Genomic DNA, 19,187 nt, shown 5'->3' on the forward strand with positions numbered 1-19,187 from the left:
ATTACACCGGTAACGACATTAATGAATCCCCACAAATAAACATTTAGAGAGGCGTTGTCAACCAAAGAGTGCTCATTGGTACCTCGACAGCCATTTCACAGACTGTTGTGCCCTATAGGCACCCAGTAAAACATCGCCAATCACAGAAAGCCTGTAAATTCCTCTAACCAGAAGGGTTCTTCCCCGCCCCCTCTCCCCGCGCCGCTCGCTCTGCCCTCCGCCTCCTCCTCTCCGCCCACTCTCCTGGCGGCGGCGGCTTTGTCTCGTGGGCTGGTCCCTGGCGGCTCCCTCCCCCGAACAGCTGCCGCCGAGGGAGGAAGCGGCGCGGGAGCTATCCAGCACCCCGGTGCTGAAACCCCGACCGCCCGTCATCCACAAACACCATGTAAGGGCCATGAAAAGGGCTCGTCCTGGCTCAGCGCGGACATGGAGGAGGACTTATTCCAGCTAAGGCAGCTGCCGTGAGTATCATGGGGGCGAGGGAGAGGAAGGCAGGCTTTCCTTTAAAAAATGAAAACCTGGAGGGGGGCATCTCTGCATGGTTTCTTGAATGTACAAGGAACTGTTGGAGAGGAAAGAATTAGGCCCCGAGGAGACAAGCCATTTTCCTATTCCAGCAGTCCAGCCTCTGTATCTCTGACTCAGTTCTATTTTTCAGATCCGTCAGAATCTTATGGGGAGCTAGGGGTATTGTGTTTTCCCTTGTAATTGCTCTCAGTCCTAAAGGGATTTTTGAGGTCTGTGTTTTAAGAAAGCATTAGCTGCTGTTTTGAAATGTGGACTGAATTGATGAGTCCATGCAATGACATCGGTTTTTCCCAGCCTTTTCTCCTATGCCGTGAAATTCCCAATTTTTCTGCAAGGTCTTATGGAAGGGAATGGTACTGCTGTTGCAAAGTGGTTTCTAAAAAGCTGGAATGCCTTCCTAGAGGGGAGGCTTGGACAAAGTCTTGTTTATGAAGTGTGTGAATGAGAGGGCTGAAACCTCTTGCCTTCTTCTGAATGAAAGGTTTTTGTAAGAGCTAGCTAGAGTGAGACTCTGTCTATGGCTATCCTTGAGAACATCAGGAATACAAAGCTAGAGGATGGGAATTTTTAGGGGATATCAGATTTGCTCTGAGAATCTTGGAGAAATACAACCAAGCAATGGAAAGGACAGGGGCCTTGTGGAGGGGTTTATGGATTTCTCCTACTACAAGCCAGTGGTGATTTGTTAAGCAAATCCCAAGACTATCAGATGGGGCATTAATGCGGATTTTTGTTTTAATTTTCAGACGCACTAGCCATTTGGATGGTAAAAGTAAACACTGTTTGGAGTTGTTGTAAAAGATACATCATTGTTAGTGTGTGTATTTTCTTGACTTAAATTTTTTCCCCCTCTCTAAGCCACGGAGAAATTCTCCCAAGTGACTTTTAGTGTGATTGATACAGCTCTCTGAGGCTCTGAATACTGAAGGGTATTGTAAATGTTTACTTCTCAATTGGTGTAAAAATTAATTTTCATTTTAAAATTTTAATTAGATTTTACTCTCAAGTTTTTATTAATTGATCCACAAATAGCATATCTTATGTAATCAGCATTATTTCACAAATGCAAAAGATGCTCAGTTATAATATCCAGAGGTCGATGTATGAATACATAAAAATACACATATCTGAGTGTAAATCTCTCGAGGAAAACATACCACTTTCAATGAAAATAATATCATGTTAAAAAAACCAGCCCATTATCTCAAAATAAAAAAAATAATTCAGACACTGAAATATGAAATCTCATACTCAGAAGAAGAATACAATACATATTGGAACTGCAGCTACTGAGATGAATTTTCAAATAATGTCAGAGCATGTGAACTTTGCAGATTACTCAGAGCCCATGTATATTTAATCTATTCAGCTATAGACATGACACTATTGTGACAAGTCCTTCCTTAATTAAAAAAAAAGTAAAAATGATGATGGTTTTATTAACTTAAATTTAAAAAATCATTTAGTTTTTATACTAATGTATATAATATAATGTACTAATATAATCTCTGCATAGAGTAAATAAATTTCAAAAAGAAGTACAAGAATAAAAACTAGTCTCTCTCTTCCCAAACCACGGTTAAGTTTCTTGGTTATTCTTATTGATACTTTAACACATAAATACATGTAATATCTATTAGCGAGGCCAAACTGTGTATTGGCTAAGAGCATTAGCTCTTGAGTAAGACAGACTTGAGTTCAGATCCTGGCTTTGCCACTTTCTGGTTACTTGACTTTGAGCAAGTGATTTAACCTTTCTGAGATTGAGTTTCCCTCGCCATAAAATGGGGCTCACAATCGTCCTTGATTCACAGAGTTATTGTAATGACCAAGTGAGAAAAGGTATGCTGAATGCCTGGTAAACATAAAGCATTTGACATATATTAACTAATACTATTATTATCTTTAAAAATCATTTATAAAAATCTTTAAAAATCATTTAGAAAAATAGATATAGACTCCCTATGTTGGAGTCTTCAAAACTGTAATCTGCAATTTGAATGAAGTCAAAATTAGCCCTGAAACGTGTTGACGTCTATTTATAAAAAGGGAGTGAAGTAAAAGGAACAGCCACGTGAATCTGAGTGGGTTACAAATCACGACTTAGATGTTTTTTTAAACCACACCCTCTGTATACTGTGCACAGACTGCACGCAACAGATTTCCTGAGAGCAATATGGTTTTTAAAAAAAAAAAATCAGAATGCCTTGGAGAGGGTTGGCAAGGGTGGACTTCGGAACAGCCTCAGTCCTATGGGAAGCCAAGTGTTAATAGATTATAAGCCACTAAGTAGTTTACAGGGTTTGGGGAGGGGAAAAGGAGTTGAAGGTGCCTAAGAAAACAGTCCCTCCTTGCACTTGGAAGCTCCTTCACACAACTCAAGGATGGTTCATTTTAAGCCCCAAACAACCTCTGTCTTTTACCTGTTGTCCTTTCAGGCACAGTACCATGTACAGGAGACTCTGGAGGCTAAGATTTTGTGCCTAGTTCTGCCTTTTGTGTGACCTTGTACAAGGCAGACTTCTCTGGGTCTTTCCTTTCTAGGATGATTTCTTTTTTTTTTTTTTAAGATTTTATTTATTTATTTGACAGATGGAGATCACAAGTAGGCAGAGAGGCAGGCAGAGAGAGAGGGAGGCAGGCTCATCCCAGGACCCTGAGATCATGACCTGAGCTGAAGGCAGAGGTTTAACCCACTGAGCCACCCAGGTGCCCCTAGGATGATTTCTTGAAAGCAACTTTTGCAGACTGCATTGGTTAATTGGTTGATTGATTCATTCATTATATTCATTTGGGCACATAGTACAAGGGATTCTGCAACTGAATAATATAGACACGGTCCTTGCCCTCAAGGTAGTCACAGTCTGGAGCTGCAATGTCCAATATGGTCGTCACTAACTTCATGTGGTTATTTAAATTTATTTTTTTTAAAGATTTTATTTATTTATTTGACAGTCAGAGATCACAAGAGGGCAGACATGCAGGCAGAGAGAGAGAGGAGGAAGCAAGCTCCCTGCTGAGCAGAGAGCTCAATGCGGGGCTCGATCCCAGGACCCTGAGATCATGACCTGAGCCGAAGGCAGAGGCTTTAACCCACTGAGCCACCCAGGCGCCCCTGGTTATTTAAATTTAAACTTGAATTATATAATTTGGATATGAAATCATTTTTATAGTATAATAAACAACATAAAATGTAATTTATATTTAAAAATGTGAAATTTAAAAAAATCATCTTTCTCAATTGCACTAACTACATTTCGGGTGCTCAATAGCCACATGTGGTTACTGGCTACCATATTGGACCACGCAGGCCTAAAACATTTCCATAACGGCAGAACATTATATCGGACAGCGCTGAACTGGTGCTGGGAGAGGCAGACATCAAACACATATCATTGCCCAATAATTATGAAGGTTGTTTTAAGGCTGCAAAGGACAAGTGCAGGGTACGGTGAGACTAGTACTAGGTGGGGAAGGAGGGGAGGATCAGTGAAGGTTTCCTTGAGGAAGTGACATTGTTGTTGAGCCCCCAGAGATGTGTAGGAGTCATCCAAGGAAAGAGATGGGATGAGAAGTATTATGGACAAAGGGAACTGTGTAGATAAAAGCACTGAAGTAGGAAAAAAGTGTTGCGTCTCAAAATCAGGCCAGTGGAGGGAGCATACAAAACGAGGGACTTAAGGGAGGCTGCAGAGGATGACCTAGCTGGAACTTTATCCTCTGTTTGCCCAATTTTCTCTCTCCTTCCTTTCTTACAAACTTTGTCTTCAAGATTAAACTTAAGCCCATTGTCTCAGTGAATCTCCTACTGACTTCTCCTGGGCTTAATCAACAGTAGGGATAAAAGTGTGGGCTCCGAGGCAGGCAGACCTGGGTTCAAACATCTGGGTGGCCTTGGGCTAGTTACTTCACCTCCTGAAGGCTGGGTGTTCCTCCTTAAAGTCAAGATTATGGCAGTCTCTGCATGACAGGTCTGTTGTGAAGATCAAGATAGTCATCATTGGGAAGTTCTTAGCACAGTACCTCCACACTAGCTTAGTTTCCCCTTAACCTCCAACATTACCTAGAAGCCATGGCCTCCTTCTCCAAACACTAAGAAAATGTTCCCCAAAGGGGGAGATTCCTGGCCAAGGAGGAGAAAGGGGTTTCAGTATCACCCACTTCACAGACAAAAAAGAAAAGGAAAGAAAAAAAGAGTTATTTCAATAGCTTAGGTCCAGATCCTCAAGGTCAACCCACCAGAACCTCTTAAAACTTCAAGCTCAAAGCTGCTCACACCCCATCATTTCCAACACATGTCACCCAGCCTCACCTCTAGGGGATATGTGTTTTATTGACTTAAGGGGAACAATCAATCTGGAGTCCAAATAAAGAAGCTCCCTTGCAAAGAAGCTATTGCTTGGGTGATTTTAGGTTTCAGGGAGGATCGTCCAAGGGTCTGCTGGCCCAGAGAGTAGCTTTACCGCCCCAGTCAAACTCCTCTCTGGCTGTCTAAAAGAATTATGCAGATCTGTATGCAAGTCACTGTGTGATCGTCGGCAATGTATTTGCTTTCCTGAGATCTAAGGGGTGCCTGGGCCAACTTTAAGGGCATTTTTAACTTTATGATTCTAAGCTGTCTAGATGGGTGTGCCTGGTACCATCCTGCTTCAGGGAAATTTTCCTGCTGTAATTATTAATTACATCTCTTTTACCTTGTAGTACCCGGTTTCTCGACTTTGACACTCTTCACATTGTAGACCAGATAATACTTAGCGGTGGGGGCTGTGCTGTGTTTTATGGGATGTCTAGCACCGTCCCTGGATGCTTTACCCACTAGATATCACAGCCGTCCCTCCAAGTTGTGACAATCAAAAATGTCTCCTGACATTGCCAATGTTCCCTAGGAGACAAAAATCACGCCCCATTGGGAAACACAACTCTAAAGTATTTTATTTTTTATTTTATTTATTTGAGAGAGAGAGACAGTGAGAGAGAGAATGAGCGAGGAGAAGGTCAGAGAGCGAAGCAGACTCCCCATGGAGCTGGGATCCTGATGTGGGACTCGATCCCGGGACTCCAGGATCACGCCCTGAGCCAGAGGCAGTCGTCCAACCAACTGCGCCACCCAAGCGTCCCAACTCTAAAGTATTTTAGCAGAGGCAATGAATTATTCAGTCTCTCTATTTCTAGGGCATCCTTGGGTCTCTCTTTCAACCTCATTTCTCTGACCTTAGTCATGTCAGGACCCTAGTATGTGTTCCACCAGCAATTTGTGCACCTCCCTCCATCCTCAGTTTACCTTTGGTAAAAGATTGTAAGATCCATGAGGACAAGAGTTTGGTCTCACACACACAAGGTCCTCATGGCATGCTTACTAAATGAATAAGTTACAAACTTCCCAGAAAGTTGTCACAAAGACCTCTGTCCCCCATCCCCCTCTCCACTGAAGCCATGGCATAGAATGATCAAGTGTAGAGGACTCTCTACTCAGGCAGACCTGGATTCAAATCCTGCCTTTTCTGCTAAATTGGAAGGTAATCTTTTCTTCTCCAGGCCTCAGGTTCAAGTGCTTAGTGCAGCTAGCAGCACATAGTAAGGGCTTAATAAATGTTAACTATTATTTATTTGTGATTGTTACCTTTTGTCCAGAATATAAACCAGTGGTCCACTACCCAGGGAACAAGATCGATGCTATTCAGGTCGATGGGGGTGGTAGGAAAGTACAAACAAATAAAATCCACAGAAAATTAAAATCCCCTTTAATGATGGCCTTCTAGACATTCAGGAATGGAAGGGACCTTAAATGTCACTGTATCCAAACCCTCACACCTTATCTCCCCAAATCCAGAGCTCAAGCTCTGGTCTCGGGGTCCAAGTTGAACAAACACCATTCTTCACTTGCCCAGACCTCAAGTACTTGAAGACAGAGGTCCAGCCCCTGAAAAGGTACTTCCCAAATCACACAGATCAGGGAGTGCCCACGTCTTGTCTTGAAGGAAACAAAAAGCGAGTCCTATTTTAAGGGACCTTGGCAATTTCCACTGCTTTGGGTCCATAGCCTCTAATCCCATTTGTCAATAGGCCTCAGATTCCAAAGAAGCCCCTGTGTGACACAGCTGAGCTCCTGGGACAAAACAGAGGGGTGCTGGTCATCAGCGTTGCCGACTGTGCTCCCCAGATAAGTGGGCACTTGTCATGCCCTGCAGAAGGATCTCCCAGGAAAGGTGTCTCCTGCCACTAATGGGGGCCAGTGGGGAGGGAGGACAAATGACAAAAGCTTCAGCTCCTTCCATCCTTCCCTCACTCTAGTCCCTCTACCAAGCCACTGTCCCCTCTCACACAGCTGACCACAGAGCCTCCTTTCTAGTCTCCCTGCTTCCTTTCTTGCCATCCTTCTATGTTAAGCATGCCTTTTATTTCCTATCCTCTAGTGTTTTGACATCTTGGGGCTTTGCTGACCCTGAAGGGATTGACCCTCCCCGAGTTAACTGTAATGATTGACCTGCCAGTGTCCGTGCACAAAGTAACCAATCCAGAGCCACTCTCCACCTGTTCTCAACACCCCAGGGCCAAGAACCAGACAGCCCCTGTGCCCCAGAACCCACTGACATTATTCAAACTGGCCAGGTCCCCAGCCTGGTTACCCTGCCTCGCCTCTTTCTTCCTGTGGAAACCAGGATAAGGGTTCTTACCTGCCTTTCCCCTTCCACTTCCTCTGCCTTTTTACCAACTCAGGTGCTTCCCCATAGGGTGCCTGAGGTGTGACAGGCTATTGCACTTGTGATCTAGGAGTATTACAGGGTATAGTTTTCCCCCTGGCAGTCATCTCCTGATCTTTTGGCCTCGCTATACCCAAATAATAATAAAACCTGCATTTTATTTTATTTTTTTAAAGATTTTATTTATTTATTTAACAGAGAGAGACACAGAGAGAGAGGGAGCACATGCAGGTGGAGTAGGAGAGGGAGAAGCAGGCTTCCTGCCAAGCAGGAATCCTGAGGCAGAGCTTGATCCCAGGACTTTGGGATCATGACCCGAGCAGAAGGCAGACACTTAATGACTCATTCGGGTGCGTCTAAAACCTGCATTTTAAAACACTCTCTACAATCTAGTTCCTCCTCTTGTGGACACATGTGTCTGATGAGTGATCTTCTCAAACTCAACTCTGATCATCTTCCGTCCTCTCTCGCCTACTTGAAAACTTTCAGTGGTGTCTCCCTGGTCTCAGGAGAATATGGAAAATCCTCACTGTGGTGTCCAGAGCTCTGCATGATACGGTCTGTCTCTCTGACCTCCACACCTTGGTCCTGCCTCTGAGCCTTTGCACCGACCATTTTCCCAACTGTCTCCCCACCATCTGTGCACCACCCTCCTTGCCTTGCCATCTTTATCTCAGCCTCTGTAGGAAGGTCTATGCTGACTCCTCCTTCCTCCAATTGTTCTTTATCTTGGCACCCCTTTTTTTCCTTCTCAAAATCAAAGTGTGCGCAAATCTATTATAATTTCTTCATTTACCATCTGCCCAACTAGAGCACTGGCCCCAAGAGGGAAGGGACCACATCTATTATTTTTATTTCCTTTGGTATCTATCCCAGCAGTCAGCACATAGTTAGCACTCACTCGGTAAACACTGAAATACTGAACGATTATGCCATGCTCTCGACACAATCTGTCAATATCAACTCCTTTTGTCTCCATGGCAAACCTGTGAGGTGGACATTATCATCTCCATCCAATCAGGGACGAAATGAGGACTCAGAGAAGTAAAGTAACCCACCCAGGGTCACACAGCAATGGAGGGGCACGAGAAGGGATCCAAACCCCGATCAGTCCCCGTTTTTCTCCTCTGGGGCAGACCACCTCCCTTCATGATAGGACACTAAACACCACCCTGTGAAAATCAGTTAGGAGTAAGCTTCCTTTTCTGTCTGGTAGATTCATCAACTCAGAGGATCAAAGTCCAGAAGCTCAGATGAAAAGAGAAGAAGCTTCCGTATCTAAAATACCCTAACCAAGCCTCAGACCCTAATTTAAGGTACTGGAGAGAATTACATGATGGTACAAATAAGACCTTTAAGTTGACAGCCATCTCCTCAAGCTCTTCCCTTCTTTAAATAGCAAAATTATGTGAAATAAATGTTCTCTGCTATTTTGGTAAATTACATGCTGTATATACACAACAAATGCCAAGAAATTGTGAGCCAACTTGTTTCAGAGCCCTCATACACTTAACGGATGTCCCTTCGATTTTTATCTTTTGTATCACATTCCCCATCCCCCGCTTTGGGAAACCTTGGCTCTGGTGGTTGATAGATACTTTCAGGAACCCGACCGAATCAAAATGTAGTCTGGCCAATTTCCGAGTATAAGTTAGTGTCAAAGGCCTCTTTGTACCTCTGTCTTCTTCTTCTTCTTCTTTTTTTTTTTTACAGAGAAAGATCACAAGTAGGCAGAGAGGCAGGCAGAGAGAGGAGGAAGCAGGCCCCCCAGCGAGCAGAGAGCCCAATGCGGGGCCTGATCCCAGATATCCGGGATCATGACCTGAGCCAAAGGCAGAGGCTTTAACCCACTGAGCCACCCAGGCGTCCCTGCACCTCTGTCTCAAAAAAAGTTTTCCTAAATACAGGTGCCCTGGCTTCTAGTGATATACCAGAGTAGGAATATGAACAGATCCTGGTTTACAACTGCAGGGAGGTAAGCTGCCTTCTCGGAGTCACAGTGCACAAAGGTCTGTATACTCCCAGTTCAGGCAGGAAGGTGACTTGAGTTGGGCCAGGTCAAGGGAAGTTCAACGCCCACCGTCTTCCCTTTAACCTTCATAGCAGTCTTGCAATCCCACTGTCATTCCCATTCCACAGATGAAAGCATCCCCACATGCTTAGCAGATGCCACATGATCAACAAGAGCTCTGTAAATAGTTGTTATTGTTATTTATATGGGTTACTAAAGGAATAGATGCGCAGGTTAAAAATCGCAAACATGGCAGAAAGGTCCAAAATGAAAAGCAAAAAAAAAAATTTCCTTCCCATGCAAAAAGTCCCCATTCCCAATGCAGTCCTTCTCCTCCCCAGAAGCAACTAGTCTTTGGTTTCTTAAGAATCCTTCCAGAATGCCCAGGACTGTGGAAACATAAGTATCAGCAGCTGCGCTTCTCAGACTTGAACATGCACAGAGATTGTCTAGGGACCGCGTTAAAATGCAGATGCTGTCTCCAAAGGTCGGGGTCAAGACCTGGGACTCTGAATTTCTAACAGGCCTCTGGGGGATGCTGGGGCCCCTGATTCAAGACCACACTTAAATCTTAGTAACAAAGGACTTAGATCATGGGACCATATTCTAGCATATTTAATAATAAATCCCAGGACACCTGGGTGGCTCAGTCAGTTAAGTGTCGACTCTTGATTTCAGCTCTGGTCAAGATCTCAGGGTCATGAGATCAATCCCCACATCAGGCTCTGTACTGAGTGTGAAACCTGCTTAAAATTCTCTTCTTCTTCCTCGGCCCCTCTTCACGTCCCCGCTTGCACTCTCTCTCTCTCTAAAAAAATAAAATAATAAGCCCAACAATCTTTTCCTGTTGGCTCTTACAGATCAGATCGTGTGTGTCTGTGTGTGTGCATGTGTGTGCATGCATGCGTGTGCCTGTGTCTGTGTTTATCGTGGTAAAATATACATAAGAAAAAAATTGCCATTTCGACAATTCTAAGCATAATTGTCAAAATGATAAATTTTCTCTAAGTACATTCACACTGTCCACGTTCTTGTGCAACCAGCACCACAATCCGTCCCCAAAACTTCGTCTTCCCCAGCTGAATCTCTGTCCCCATTAAACACCAACTCTCCCTTGCCCGAGCCCATGACAACTTGCCCTTCTTCTCTCTATCCCTGTGAATTTGACTATTTTATTCCCCCTCACATAGGTGGACTCACACAGTGTTTGTCTTTTCAGGTCAGAAAAGACCTGCTTTCATTCTGCTTATTTCATTAAGCAGAATATCTTCAAAATTCATCACGTTGTGGCATGTGTGAGACTCTCCTCTTTTTTCAAGGCTGCTTAATATTCCATTGTATGTATACACCGTACTTTATCCATTCATCTATCGATGGACACTTGGGCTGTTGTGATACTGTGACATGGATCAACAGACAAAATTTTTTCCCCCACATTTTCCTATGTGGATGTGTCATAATCTATATACTCATTCCTCTTCTGATGATTGTTTCTGGTTTGGCTGCAAACAGCACCAGAAGGGACTATAGCAAAATGGCTGGGCATGGGTACTCAGCAGGCAGGTGGCTTTGCCAGCGTCTGGGTTAGACACGTCCTGTGTGACCTTGGGCCACTCTGGGCATGACTGTCCTCATCTGTAAAATGGGGTTAGCAACAGCAAAGTTGATATAAGGTAATCAATGCAGAGCACAAACATGGCACTTGGCACACAGCCAGCTAACAATGCCTATCAGCCATTGTTCAAATGGTAAGTCATTGCGTACTCATGTCTGTCCCTGCAATGAATTGCCAGCTGCGCAATTCTGAGTGAGAGCACAGAGGACTTAACATTTTGAAAGCTCTCACAGAGTACCTTCTGCAGAGTCGCAGTGGTCACTGTTCTGTCACGGGGAAGAGGTGTGGAGCTCCAGACAGTCCTTGAGGAGAGGATGTGATGCAAACAGAATTTAGGGAAAATTATCAGGCTGCAGAGTCATTTCCTTCCGTGAGGTTCCCCTCAGAGTCGAGGGTGATCCATCGACCTTCCCTTCATCCCTGAAAGTGAGAGGATAATGCACATAAATGTCCCTTTCCCTCCGTCCTCTGATACTCCCCTGTATTCCCATCTCCCATGAATACCTTGGGGGCTGTTCATGTTTCTGATTGGGGGGTTGGTTCTTGAGGTTGGAGAGTCCCACTTATTTGCAATTCCTTCTCATTGAATACCACCCTTTATTCAGTGGGCAGCGGAGTGGACATGTCACCCTCCCACCCCCAGCTAGCCTTTCATGACATTTGTTATTTGTAGCATTTCTCATAATGTGCAAGATAGCTATGTTACACACACACACGTGTGTGTGTGTGTGTGTGTGTGTGCGTGTGCGTGTGCGTGCATGCACGCCTTTTAAAATGTCTGCCCCTCTGGGTCACCTGGGTATCTCAGTGGGTTAAGCCTCTGCCTTCGGCTCAGGTCATGATCTCAGGGTCCTGGGATTGAGCCCCGCATCGGGCTCTCTGCTCAGCAGGGAGCCTGCTTCCCCCCCCCCCCCGCCTGCCTCTCTGCCTACTTGGAATCTCTCTCTCTGTCTCTCTCTCTGTCAAATAAATAAATAAATAAATAAATGTCTGACACCCCCCCTTCCACTTTCCAGCAGACTATGAGCACCACAGGAAGGAGCCTAAGTCTGCTTGGCTCACCTTAGAAATCCCAGCAGTACCTTGGACTTGCTGTGTGAGGCAGGAGCTCAATATGTATTTGTTGAATAAATGAAACAGAGGGTTCCAGTAACATCGGTGGCAGTATTAAAGGTGGAGTTTCTTTTTTTTTTTGGATGGTGAAATACACCTAAAATAAATTTATCATCCTAATCATTTGCAAGCATGCAATTCTGTTGCATGAAATACGTTCACAGTTGTGAACCAGCAACACTATCCTTCTCCAGGACCGTTTCATCTTCTCACACTGAAGCCCTGGCCCCATTAAACCCTAATCCCCTGTTCCTCCTTCCCCAGCCCCTGGCCACCGCTGTTCTATTTTGTGCCTATGAAACTGACAACTCCGAGCATGTCAAACGTGGAATCATACAGTATTTGTCATTCTGTGACTGGCGTATTTCACTTAGCATGACGTTTTCAAGGTTCGTCCCTGTTGTAGCTCACACCGGTACTTCCTTCCTGTCTAAGACTGAAGAGTGTCCCCTCGTGTGGATGGACCACATTTTGATTATCTTTCCATTCAGCTACTGGTAACCCCCTGGATTGCTCCCATCTTTGGGGCTATCATGAGTAACGCTGCAGTGAACAGGGGCGTACATTCACAAGGGTGTGTGACCATCACCTCTCTCTGGTTCCAGAGAATTTTCATCACTCCTAAAGGAAACCCTCCCACCCCCAGCTAGCCTTACCATCCCCCCCGCCCCAGGCCCTGGCAACCACAACTCTGCTTCCTGTCTTGTCTCTGTGCATTTGCCTGTTCTGGAAACTTCACCTAAATGGAATCCTACAACATGCAACCTTTTGTGTCTGGCTTCTTTCACTCAATATCAAGGCCCCTCTGTGCTGTAGCAGGTGTCAGTGGCTAGAGGACTCCCATACAGTGGTGTGCTCCAGACCATTCATACCAGCTCTAAGAGCATATTGATTGATTGTTAAATGTTTGGAATTTTTGGAGCCCATTATTTAACCATTGGCAGGTTGAAATTGGTCACATATACACACTGGATATTGTCCTATGTTACACATCTTCATGGTTTGGGGGGTTTTCACTGAGATTCCATTTATAGGCATACCACTGGCTTGAGAACACGCCCATGATCTCCATCAGCAGGCCCCCTAAAGCTGCCTCAGATAAATACATACTCAGAATAAAACCGTGTTCTCGTTGGCAAGTGCTGCTTAAGCGAAGCCCGAGACCCCAGCTTCTAAGCAGATTTCATCTGTCTCCTGGCCTTTGCTCCGAGGTGACACCTGCCGCCAGGGTCTCAGGGAGACCCAGCTCCAGATGGCCGGGACATTTGTCTGGGTCTCTATCACAGGGGTTCTGGGTCTGTCAAATGAGGTAGATGAGCTGCTGGCACCCACCTCTGCCAACAGCTTCATGATCAACATGGGGCAGGACGACAGCAGAATGGTTCGTCTGATGCCCTAAATCAGTCCCCAGATGAGCAAGAGTGGCACCACCTGGGAATGTGTCAGAAATGCAAAATCTCAGTTCCTGGCTAGGACCTTCAGAATCAGACCTTCTGGGAGTGGGGCCCAGACACCGGTGCTGTGACCAGCCTTGTGGGGGTTCTAAGGCTGCATTCAGATCAAAACCCCCGCACCAATGTGATGACCTGCAGAGCTGTCAGCCAGGCTGGGATGAAGCTGTGCCTTTTGATTCCTGCTCCAGAACACACCATTTCCCACTGTCTGGCAAAGTCTCCTACCCCGGCCAGCTCAGTTCAGGCCTCACATTCATTCCCCAGACACAGGTGAATTCTGGGGAGAGAAAGTGATGCCCAGTGATTAGGACCAGGGCTCTAATAGGAAAGCCAACCAGGTTGGTCCCCAGTCCCTTCAAGCTGTGTGACCTTGGATGAGTGCCTTAACCTCTCTAAGCACTTGTTTCCTCATCTATAAAATGAGGACAAATAACAATATCTAGTTCATAGGTGACTTGTCTGGGTAACAGGAGAGAACATGAAAGTCTTATAGCATAGCTCTGTGCATATAACAAGTGCTCAATTAAAATTGATGTATGGCTTGAGAGCTATTAACTTAGGACTTTGAGGAAGGGGAAATCAATGTTTGTATGCTGCTTAAGATTTGTCTGCATAATCACTCTGGAGGGGCTGGTTTGTAGCAGATGCCATTGGTGTCTGTCCCAGATCCCCTTTACTGGGCTGGTGCATCTCCCAGGGGCCTCCAGGGTTGGCTGCTGATAGCTCACAACTGCCATTGGCTTTAGAAAATTGTCCTTAGCCCAGAGGAGCTGCCTTACCTGGGGACAACCTGGGAGGTTATGCCCTCCACCCCCAGGCAGACATACCAAGGCCTGACCCATGGGAGCCCAGACCCCAGACCTCTGGGTAGGGCCTTCTCAGTGACATAACTCACATTCCAGAGCTCCACATCGGATCAGATTCCCCCAGAAACCATCTCCCTATTTAGTTTGCCCCTGACCTTGTCCCCGCCTGGCCCAGCCACCCTCACTTCCCAAGGGAAGTACTTCCTTAACGAATCATTGCACAAGAATCCCCAACCCATTTTTGCCAAAAGGGAAGACTTTATCCTAAAATTCATTTGGAATCTCAAGGGACCCAGAATAGCCAAAGAAGTCTTGAGAAAAAAGAAGAAAACTAGAGGCCTCACACTTTGTGACTTCAAACCTGTCTACAACTGACTACAGTGGCCACAAGAAAGACAGAGACCAAAGGAGAGAATGAAGAGCTCAGAAATAAATGCTCACATATGCTGCCAAGTGATTTTTGACAAGCATGCCAAGACCATTCGATGGGGGTGAAGGACAGTCTTTTCAACAACTGGTGCTGGGAAATCTGGAATATCCACCTGCAAAATAATGAAGTTGGACCCTCATCTTATACCATATACAAAAGTCAACTCAAAATAGAAAGACCTAACCCTATGAAAAGCTCTTAGAAGAAAATACAAGGAAAAAGACTCATGGTATTGGAGTTGTCTGGACTACATCACAATAAAAAACTTGTGTGCATCAAAGGACACAGTCAACAGGGTTGAAAGGCCACCGGCAGAATGGGAGAAAATATTTGCAAGTCAATTCTCAGATAAGGGATTAATATCCAGAATAAACCAACAACGGAAATCCCCAAACATCCTGATTTAAAAATGGATATAAGACTTGAACAGACATTTTGTTCAAAGAAGATATACAAATGGCCAATAAACATGAAAAGATGCTCAGTTTTAGGGACATTCAAACCAATACCACAATGAGATCCTTTTTTTAAAATAATTTTTAAAGTTTTTTAAATAAACATATATTTTTTATCCCCAGGGGTACAGGTCTGTGAATCACCAGGTTTACACACTTCACAGCACTCACCATAGCACATACCCTCCCCAATGTCCATAACCCCACCCCCCTCATTAGAGTGGATTTTATCCAAAAAATGAAACAAAGTAATATCGGCAAGGATGTAGAAGCATTGGGACCTTCCTTCACTGGTGATGGAAATGTAAACTGGTGCAGCTGCCTAGGAAAAGAATATGCAGGCTCCTCAAAAAATTAAACACAGAATTATCTAGCAATTCCAACTCTGGGTATAGAATCAGAAGAAGTGGAAGCAGGGACTCAATAGATACCCGCACACCCACACTCATAACATTATTCACAACAGCCAAAAGGCAGAAGCATTCCAGGTGTCCACCAGTGCATAAATGGTTTAAAAATTATGGCATATCCATACAATGGAATATTATTTAATCTTAAAAAGGGAAGGGCATTCTGACGCTTGCTACAACATGAATGAGCCTTGAGGACATTATTCTAAGTGAAAGAAACCAGTCACAAAAGCACCAGTACTGTATGATTCCACTTACATTGAGGAACCTAGAATAGGTAAATTCATAAACAGAAAGTCGAATGGTGATTAGCAGGGCCTGGAGGGAGAGGGGAATGGGGAGTTAGTGCTGGGTGGGTAGGGTTTCAGTTAGGGACAATGCCTTAAATATCTCAAAATAAAATATTTCTTTCTCTTTTTTCCCCATTTTTTGCCATTTTTCAAAAATTAACGCATAATGCAGTATTTGTTTCAGGGGTACCAGTTTGTGAATCATCTGTCTTACACAATACACAACACTCACCATAGCACATACCCTCCCCAATGTCCATAACCCAGCCACCCCATCCTTCCCACCTCCCTCCCCTCCAGAAACCCTCAGTTTGCTTCCTGAGATTAAGAGTTTCTTATGATTGTGGTGCAAAAACAATAAATACTGTTATGCTGAAAATAAATAAATAAATAAATAAATTTTTTTTTTTAAAAAGAGTCTCTTATGGTTTGTCTCCCTCTCTGTTTTCATCTTGTTTCATTTTTCCCTCCCTTCCCCTATGATCTTCTGTCTTGTTTCTCGAATTCCTCAAATTGGTGAGATCATATGATAATTGTATTTCTCTGATTGACAAAATAAGATATTTTTATGGAATAAAAATTAGAGTAGGTAGGGAGTGACAGAAGGGTTTGGAGGAGGAGTATCCTGACGTTGGCTGGGAATATAAGGGTTTGATCTGACAGGCATCAGGTGGAACCCTGATTCCATGTCCCTTGAGCTGCGTGACTGGGGGGTGAGTCATGAGACGTCTAGGGCCTCGGTTTTCTTGTCTGGAAAGGGGTGGTCATAATCCCAACCTCAGCAGATCAAGTGCATGGAAAACAGCAGCTAGCACAGAGCTGGAACATGAGCTCGATGCTGCTGGACCGTGTTGCTGATGCTCGAGGGGATGGAGTGTTAGCTCTAGGCTTCAGTGGGACCCCACCACCTACAAACTCTGGGCTCTGTGCTCCGTGCTATGGTTCTAGCCCAAGGTGAGCTTGATGGCTCTAGTTTTCCAGACCCAGGCTTGTTAGTGAGTGGGGGTACAGGTATTTACAAAATTGCTGTGATTTCTTCTGTTTTTCTCCTCTCCAAGTGCACCAGCAGGCTATGTTTCCTATGCTTCTGCGATTTGGTTTACTCTTTCTATGTCAGAACCCCAGTTATTCTTTGGTGAAATACATGGAAGAATGCAAGTTAACTAATAATAATAATAGTAATAATAATAATAATAATAATACTTCAACAGATAAATGGATAAAGAAAATGTGGTCCATATATATAGTGGAATATTACTCAGCCATCAGAAAGGATGAATACCCAACTTTTGCATCAACATGGGTGGGACTGAAGGAGATTATGCTGAGTGAAATAAGTCAAGCAGAGAAAGTCAATTACCATATGGTTTCACTTACTTGTGGAATTAAGGAATAACATGAAGGATATTAGGAGAAGGAAAGGAAAAGTGAAGTGGGGGGACGTCGGACGGGGAGACAAACCATGGGAGGCTTGTTTCTCGGACTCCAAGAAACAAACTGAGGATTTTAGAGGGGATGGGGGTGGGGGGCTGGGTGAGCCTGGTGATGGGTATTAAGGACACGTATTGCATGGAGCACTGGGTGTTATATGTAAACTATGAATCTTGGAACACTACATCAAAAACTAATGACGTATTGTATGGTGACTAACATAACACAACTAAAAAAATAAATTAATTTAAAAAATAAAAAAATAATAATAGCACTATGTTTTACTTAGACATTTCTCCTCTTTTACATTGTTTTTTTATTAACATATAATGTATTATTTGCTTCAGGAATACAGGTCTGTGAATCATCAGTCTTACACAATTTCACAGCACTCACCATAGCACATGCCCTCCCCAGTGTCCATCATCCAACCACTCTATCCCTCACCTCCTCCTCCCAGCAGCCCTCAGTTTGTTTCCTCAGATTAAAAGTCTCTTATGGTTTGTCTCCCTCCCCAGTCCCATCCTGTTTCATTTTTTTCCCTCCCTTCCCCCAATTATTGCCCGCCCTGCCTCTCAAATCCCTCATTATTGGAGATATCATATGATAGTTGGCTTTCTCTGACCAACTTTTTTCGCTTGGTATAATACCCTTTAGTTCCACCCACATCATTGCAAATGGCAATATTTCAGTTTTTTTGATGGCTGCATAGTATTCATATATATATATATATATATATATATATAACATCTTCTTTACCCATTCATCTGTTGATGGACATCTAGGTTCTTTCCACCATAGTTTGGCTATTGTGGACATTGCCACTATAAACATTTGGGTCCATGTGTCCCTTCGGGTCAGTACATTTGTATCTTTAGGGTAAATATCCAGTAGTGTGATTGCTGGGTCATAGGGTAGCTCTATTTTCAAGTTTTTGAGGACCCTCCATACTGTTTTTGAGAATGACTGCATCAGCTTGCATTTCCACCAACAGTGCAGGAGGGTTCCCCTTTTCCTGCACCCTCACCAACATCTGTCATTGCCTGACTTGTTAATTTTGGCCATTCTGACTGGTGTGAGGTGGTATCTCACTGTGGTTTTGGTCTGTATATCCCTGATGCTGAGTGATGTGGAGCACTTTTTCACGTGTCTATTGGCCATTTGGATGTCTTCTTTGCAGAAATGTGTGTTCATGTCTTCTGCCCATTTCTTGATTGGATTATTTGTTCTTTGGGTGTTGAGTTTGATAAGTTCTTTATAGATTTTGGATACTATGTCATCTGCAAATATCTTCTCCCATTCTGTTGGTTGTCTTTGGTTTTGTTGACTGTTTGCTTTGCTGTGCAAAAGTTTTTGATCTTGATTAAGTCCCAATAGTTCATTTTTGCCTTTTTTTGCTGTCTTCTGCTCCTCTCTCTCTTTCTTCTTCTGGGATCCCAATTATTCTAATATTGTTTCATCTTATGGTATCACTTATCTCTCAAATTCTCCCCTCATGGTCCAGTAGTTGTCTGTCTTATTCTCAGCTTCTTTATTTTCCATCATTTGGTCTTCTATATCACTAATTCTTTCTTCTGCCTCATTTATCCTAGCAGTAGGAGCCTCCATTTTTTATTGCACCTTATTAATAGGTTTTTTAATTTCAACTTGGTTAGATTTTAGTTCTTTTATTTCTCCAGAAAGGGATTTTATTTCTCCAGAAAAGGATTCTCTAGTATCTTCCATGCTTTTTTTGAGCCCAGCTAGCACCTTGATAATCGTCATTCTGAAATATGGTTCTGACATATTACCAATGTCCGTATTGATTAGGTCCCTAGCCATTGGTACTGCCTCTTGTTCTTTTTTCTTTTTTCTTTTTTTGAGGTGAGTTTTTCCACTGTGTCATTTTATCCAGCTAAGAATAGATGAATGAGAGAACAAAATACTAAAAGGGTAGCAATGAC

General features: G+C 43.8%; 1 protein-coding gene across 1 annotated transcript in view; it reads left to right on the top strand.

Annotated features, from left to right (window-relative positions):
* Nucleotides 1-268: 268 nt before the first annotated feature.
* Nucleotides 269-19,187, top strand: part of LOC122903330 (SV2 related protein) — a 73,818-nt gene continuing 54,899 nt past the window's right edge. Inside the window, exon 1 of the mRNA XM_044244099.1 lies at nt 269-461. Within this exon, the coding sequence (XP_044100034.1) occupies nt 427-461 (35 nt within the window). The 5' untranslated portion in view covers nt 269-426. The remainder of the gene's footprint in view (nt 462-19,187) is intronic.

Source organism: Neovison vison, chromosome 3 (assembly GCF_020171115.1).
Source record: "Neovison vison isolate M4711 chromosome 3, ASM_NN_V1, whole genome shotgun sequence".
NCBI classification, from domain to species: domain Eukaryota; kingdom Metazoa; phylum Chordata; class Mammalia; order Carnivora; family Mustelidae; genus Neogale; species Neogale vison.